This window comes from Nestor notabilis, unplaced genomic scaffold (assembly GCF_000696875.1).
Source record: "Nestor notabilis isolate BGI_N333 unplaced genomic scaffold, ASM69687v1 scaffold18068, whole genome shotgun sequence".
NCBI lineage: Eukaryota > Metazoa > Chordata > Aves > Psittaciformes > Psittacidae > Nestor > Nestor notabilis.
The window spans coordinates 511-7628 of NW_009939185.1; the positions used below are offsets into that span (position 1 = coordinate 511).

The following is a 7118-nucleotide window of genomic DNA, read 5'->3' on the forward strand; positions in this document are numbered from 1 at the left end:
TAAACTCAACACCACTGTTCTGCCCTGAACAAACAGCCTGGCAGGGTCAGGGCTGCGCAGGCACCTCCTGGAGTGGCTCTTTGCACAGTGAAATGACACACTTGGAATCATCGAATTATCATGGTCTGGTTTGGGTTGAAGGGACCTTAAATCTCATCCAGTTCCAACCCCTGCCACGAGCAGGGACACCTTCCACTAGAGCAGGTTGCTCCAAGCCCCTGTGTCCAACCTGGCCTTGAACACTGCCAGGGATGGGGCAGCCACAGCTTCTCTGGGCACCCTGTGCCAGCGCCTCAGCACCCTCACAGGGAAGAGCTTCTGCCTTAGATCCAACCTAAATCCCCCTTGTTTAAGCATGAAGTGATTTAGTGTCCTCTCATTGTGGAGATGTAACCAGGCTCCTCCCTTTTCAGTTCCTTCAGAAACTGCCATGGAAGCAGAAGAACCGTCTCCTGTGGACATTGCCCAGCGCGATGGTGACCCTGGTGCAGCAACGGCATTCCCGAGCTCGCCTCCAACCAAACTCCCTTTGGATGCAGCTGCCACGGATAAAGGCTGGAGCGGGGCCGCTGCCCCCGAGGCCCCCATCATCCTGAGCCCCCCACAGACACCAAAGCCAGACACCTACACCCTGGTGTGGCGCGCGGGGCGCGACGGGGGCCTGCCCATCAATGCCTACTTCGTCAAGTACCGCAAGGTAGCATCTCCCTGCCGTGGTGTCCTCCTGGTTGTAGGGTGCTCAAGAGCCTGTTGTTGCTGCAGTGCTGGAGTTAACAATGTCAGGGATGTGGGGTATGGTTGAAGCACATAGGTGGCCACACAGCTTCTGTTGGGGTGACTGGAGTCACAGGGATGCTGTTCTAACAGTTCTAAATGAGATTTATAAAGCAGAGCCCTGGTTTAAAGTCCCTTTACATGTAATTATGGTCTATGGGGAATGGGGGTCCAGGCTGAGGTTCAAAATGCATTTGTATGAGGGAGCAAGCTTGAATCTTTCACGGAAGGTTGTGGTGGGAAGGGAAGATGAGTGTTAGTCTGACATGTCACAGTGTGCTACTCTGCCTCCTAAACCCTATTAGAACTTACCAAATATGAAGGTGAACTAAAACTTCAGAAGCAGGTATCCATCATGTCCTTAAGTTGACAGTGAGTATCATCAGAAGCAAGCAATGCCTGTGCCCCTTCTCCCAAGCAAACAGCTCCCTGCATGGCAAAGCTGTTTGGTTTATTTTTCATAAGCTTTTTAATCCTCCACATCCTGATCTTGTCTTAAGCCTGGAGGGAACGCTTAGGTTTTTGACCTGTTAGTTCCTGAAACCCCAGTGCCAAAGTGTGTTGCTACAATTTCTCATTCAGAGGTGCTTGGTTCACATGAGCACTGAAAGCTTTGAATGCTTCTTTGACCTTTTTGATGCTCACCCTTCGCTCATACCAATCCTTTCCACATTAAATGTGCTCACTCATGCGTTGCTCAGTAGCGAGTTTGTTGTGGGGCTTTTAGGGTGGTGTTTTCTTTGTGCCATCAAATTATTTTATGGATATCCCTCTTTTATATATAAAAAATAGGTGAATAAAAGCCTGAAGAGTTGTTGCTTCAGAAGAAAATGCTTGAACAAAGCCCTCTGCCATAACCTTTGATAATCCCCAGCGTTCAGATCTGCCTTCTATGTTTTATTAAAGTCTTATATTGTTTAGGAGTTTATTTTTGGTAGAATCTTGGCCTTTTCCATTGGGATTTGGGGTAATGTTCTCCACCAAAGGTCAAGCATTATGAGACTACCCTGAATCTCTCGTCTTTCTTCAGTGGAGCTGGTGATTTCACTGGTAAATGAAAAAGTGGGGTTTTATTAAAAAGTAAAGGGAAACATGCATTAATAAAACCCAAATCTTGGTCTCCCTGGTGGCTTCTTCTTTTCCAGCCTCCAGAACTAACAAAGACACACTTTTCATTGCCCATTTTAGCCAATGAATATTTTTAAACGCCTCAGTGCAGGAAAAGCTGGGATAGTTCAGGGAACATCTCCTTCTCATTAGGGTGCTGGGTCCAGCCCTTGGATGTCACAGGCACAGCTGAAGGCTCTTGGAGTCTTTGAACATCACTTGGTCTCTTGCTGGTTTTTAGCCATGAGTGAAAATGATCATTTTTTCCCTCAAAACAAATGCGTGCGTGTGTGTGGAGAGGGAAAACCGATTCAGTTCAGTGAAGGAGCGTGAGGAAAGTGGTTGCAAAAGTGCAGACTTGTGGCAAGAAACACTTGGAGACAAACTGTCAGTAGAGGAAAACCTGAGGGGTTTTGCCGGGGGGCTCTGGGTGTGTGGAAGCGCGGAGGGATTTGAGCGTTCCATCGGGATCTGCGCCCCTCAGGGCTGATGCTGAGCTCTCTCTCCCTGTCCCATCAGCTGGATGACAGCGCTGGCGTGGTGGGGAGCTGGCACACGGTGCGTGTCCCGGGCAGCGAGAACGAGCTGCGGCTCACGGAGCTGGAGCCCTCCAGCCTCTACGAGGGGCTGAGTGTGGCGATGAATGGTGGCGAGGAGCGCGGCGGGCGAGGGCCAGCCCGCCATGCTGACCTTTCGCACCAGCAAAGGTGGGTGCAGCACCACCTCCCTGGGTCCTGGCCCTTCCAGAAGCCGTTCGTTCCAATTACATCAACTCTATGTTGTCTGCTAAGCCCTGGACAGAGTGTTCTGCAATTTAATTGCTAAAGAACTGCTAATACAGCTGCAGGGCAAACTTAAATAGAATCATAGAATCAAACTTCCCTGAGCGTGACCAGCGCTGTTGGTAAGTAGAAGCTTAAAAGCTTGATGATATTATTTTGGGGGTGATGACTGAGATTTCTCCACCTCTTGCTTCAAGGAGCTCAGTCAGGGAGCAGCCAGCCCTTGTTCTGGTTTATTCAGAGTATCACAAAAGACACTCTGGGCACCATCCAGTTCTTATAGAGCAACAAACCTCTTCTGGTTTGCTTTGCAGACACTGCAGTGAAATCTCTCTGCAGAGCAGAACCCAGCTGGTTTGATAGTTGCGTGCAGATAGCAACAAGCAGAAGAGCCTTGCTAATCAAAGCAGCCTTTTTCCTTTCCAGCTTGGACGCCGGTGGCTGAACTCTGAAGCATGCAAACAATATTGTTTGGTATCAATGTTCAAGAACAGAATAGCTTAACATTTTTATTTAGAATGTTAAGTGTTGGGGAATTCACGATACTGCTACAGGCCCAGTATATATCTGCCCAGTATCCAGGGCAAAGCTATGGCCAAACACAGCTTCCATCACCTTTTTATTGAGCCTCTTTCTCTAGATGTGGATTTGGGTGTGCCGTTGTAGAATCATGGAATGGTTTGTGTTGGAAGGGAGCTTAAAGCTCATCCTTTTCCAACCCACCTTCCACTAGAGCAGGTTGCTCCAAGCCCCTGTGTCCTGTGTGGCCTTGAACACTGCCAGGGATGGGGCAGCCACAGCTTCTCTGGGCACCCTGTGCCAGCGCCTCAGCACCCTCATAGGGAAGAGCTTCTGCCCAAGAGCTCGTCTCAATCTCCCCTCTGGCAGGTTAAAGCCATTCCCCCTTGTCCTATCCCTACAGGTCCTTGTCCAAAGCCCCTCTCCAGGTTTCCCGTAGCCCCTTTAGGCACTGGAGCTGCTCTGAGGCCTCCCTGCAGCCGCCTTTTCTCCAGGCTGAATAATACCAACTCTCAGCCTGCCTGATTTCACCATCTACTGTGATTTCGTGGTGAGAGCGGGCTTTGAAACCTGTGCAGGAGCTGGTGGCATCACCACAAAGTGCAGCGCTGCAGGTGAACAGGCACTTACCCACAGCACAAGAGGCCCTGGGCTGACAGGGGAGGTCTCTTTTTGCTCCTTTGACTGTTTAGCTTGTGATTTGGGTCCAGGGCTTTAGTCCTGCGAGTGGTCTGGTGGAATAAGCACATTGTGAGAGGCAATGAGCATCATTTTCTCATCCAGACCCTGAGCTGACATACTCTATATCAAATCTTTCTTAGAAAGAACATCATCCTCAAAAAACACCCAGGCTCCATCCCCTCCCGTGGGCATTCCCAAACATCCCCTTGTTCATGAGGGCACAAATACTTTTGGTGTCATCCTGCCAGACCTCTCTCGACACAGTGGAGGTAAGTGGTGGATGGATGGTTTGTAATCCATGTGCTAAACGTTGTGTTAATTACAGCTCTAGGTGCTTGTATGTCCTCTTCTAACACCTATTTATTCCCTAAGGCTTCTTTGTTACAGGTATTTTCCTCTCTGGTGGGCCTTCTGTGAGGGGGGTCACTTATCTGCTACATTTTGTGGTCTTCTGTGTGTCTCCAGAGTAAGAGATCATACTCTGGGACTAGTTAAAGGTTGCCTGATTCCAGGCAGCATTCTAAGTACCTGCCTTGATACCTCAGGTTGCCACAGCCACATGAAGTCACCAAGAAGTGGCACAGTTCTTACAGCCTCCAGTGTCTGTGGTGGGGTATTTGAAGCTGTGAGCTCAGTAAATGCATGCCCTAATTAAGAAAATATATAGTATTTCTAAGGATGCTGTTACCCATGTGTGTGTCTCTCAAAAAATAAGAGTTTCAGGGATAACCCATGTTCTTGCTGCTCACTGACATTGCTCTCTGCTAAATACTCTGGTTTCGTCTTCCACTGTGAAAGAAGAGGAAAAGGGGAAACAGAGAATGACTGTCAGGCTTTTAAGTTCTCAAAGTGGATTGTATCTGTTCTGAATGTTTTCCTGGAGCTTCCCAGGGATGGGCTTGTTTCTGATGGCAGGAAGATAGAACTGCTTGTGATCTTTAGCCTGGTTTCCAATAAAAACAGCATGTTTCTAGTCCTTTTTCTCACACCCCAGCCTCTGAACTCACTGACCTGATTCAGGCAGATTTACTCAGGAGCTGAGATCTCAGAGGTGACTTGGTGTCTAAAACTGGGGGTAAACCCAAAGGTGAATGGAGAGGTTCAAGGAGCTGAGCATCACATGCTTGTGACAGTGCTGAATAGCAGTGGAGCCACACAAGGGGACACCTTCTGTGTGCCTGGCTGCCAGTGCTCAGCCTGTTCCTTGCAGCAAGCTCTGTTTGCTGTTCCTTGCTCCCCTCCTCCTCTCATTAGTGACCAGCTCCCTAGTGATGAGTACAAGCTGCTTTAGTAAAGCCTTATGGCTCTCGTCGGTCATCAGAGTGGTTGTAAGCAGATGTACTAACACCATCTCTCTCCCTTCTCTCTGTTCCACTGCTGTCTGTAACTTCAAGTGAGTTCAGTAAGTATACAGCTCGTTGCATGCTTCCTTTGCTCTCCCTTCTCATTTCCCCACCATACAGGGCTCCTTAGTGTGGATGGGTTGAAGTCACGTCGGGGCTGGGGGAGTTCTGGTGTTTTGAGAGGGATAACCATGTTTTTCCTCTTCACTCAGTCTTATGTTTCCACTTCCATGTAGAGATGGGTTGGGTGAGTGCAACACCATAGAATGGGTTGGGTTGGAAGGGACCTTAAAGATGTCTAGTTCTAACCATCTGTTTTTTGATGATTATATGGATAAGTTGATGCCTGTTTTCTGCTCTTCAACCATCTCTTCCAGAAGAGCAAAGGGGAGTTGTTGCTACAGGAGGATTTAAGATCCTCCTTGTTATATTATACCATAACCATCAGCAACGAGCTTAAGCGGTGGCTACAGGAAGTGAAGTTGGACGTGACTCCAGTCCTCTGGTAACTGAGTTTCTCATTTCAGTTCCAGAAGCTCCTGACAGACCCACGATCTCCACAGCATCAGAGTCATCTGTCTACGTCACATGGATCCCACGAGCAAACGGGGGCTCCCCCATTACTGCCTTCAAGGTGGAGTACAAGCGCCTGGGCCGGAGCAGCGACTGGCTCGTGGCAGCTGACAACATTTCTCCTTCCAAGCTCTCTGTGGAAGTTCGGAACTTGGAGCCAGGTATTACAAAGGATCCTTCCTTCACGTCAGTTGATGTTGCTGTTGTCTTTGCTTGGGTGGCTGCAACTCTTTGGTTGTTTCATTTTAACTTCTGCTCGGATTATCCTGCTTCTGGTAGTTCGTTGGGGTTTTTTATGTGGAATAGGAGCTCATTGCGTGAATTCAAGTTGATTTCTGGCTTTTCAAGTGGAAAAAACCCACCAGTATAATTTAATACTTGTTCATGTGGAGAGGAGGCTTGTGTATTTTTGCTATTTTTAACTTAATTGTCCTTCTAGTAAATACTCAGAATGCAGAGAGAGAAATGCACTAATGGAAAAACATCTGTCCTGACTTCTGGTGTCCAGCCCTGAAAGCTCAGGGGGATGATGCAGGAATAGAGGCAATAGATGATGATGATGATGGGTATCCTTTGAAGCCTCTGCTTGGTGCCCACCAGTTGTCAGTTTAGGGCCTTCCCAAGCTGATGGAGGCATCATCATCCAAAAAGCCTTTGGATTTTTCTCGAGTGAATTTCCCTAATTGCTTTTAGAAGCTGTTTATCTTTCTGATGTCCACATCAGTCTGTGGCAACGAGTCCAACTTTCTTTTCTAACTGGCCGTTGTGCAGAAAGACTTCTTAATCTGTTTAGTCTCTCCTTGAAGCCTCTTTCTAGTGCTTGTTTTGCTACTACATCATCTTTCTTCCACTTTTTCCCTTAAAAGGAGAGATGTACAGGTTCCGTGTGATTGCTGTGAACAACTATGGGGAGAGCCCACGCAGCGCAGCATCCCGGCCCTACCAAGTGGCCGGGTTTACCAGCCGCTTCTCCAACCGCCCCATCACAGGACCTCACATTGCTTATACTGAAGCCATCAGTGACACTCAGATCATGCTGAAATGGACGGTAGGTATCACTGTCTCCTGTTCTTCTCACAGTTGTAGACCAAGTTTTTACTGCTGTGGCTCTTAAGATTCGAGGATTAGAGCTGACTGCGGAGTAGCGAGTGGTGGTTTTCCTCCCTGAGACTCCTAGAAGGGGCTAAGACACTTCATCTTTGTGTGATGGGATTGAGTCATAGAATCCCAGACTGGTTTGTGTTGGAAGGGACCTTAAAGCTCACCCAGTTCCAAATCCTTTCCATGGGCAGGGACACCTTCCACTAGAGCAGGTTGCTCCAAGCCCCTGTGTCCAACC

At 48.4% G+C, this 7118-nt stretch overlaps 1 protein-coding gene across 1 annotated transcript in view; it reads left to right on the forward strand.

Annotated features, from left to right (window-relative positions):
* Nucleotides 1–430: 430 nt before the first annotated feature.
* Nucleotides 431–7118, forward strand: part of LOC104409763 (cell adhesion molecule-related/down-regulated by oncogenes-like) — a 22647-nt gene continuing 15959 nt past the window's right edge. The window contains 6 exon segments of the mRNA XM_010019727.1: nt 431–697; nt 2401–2511; nt 2513–2588; nt 4004–4132; nt 5734–5940; nt 6646–6827. Coding sequence (XP_010018029.1) covers nt 431–697; nt 2401–2511; nt 2513–2588; nt 4004–4132; nt 5734–5940; nt 6646–6827 — 972 coding nt within the window.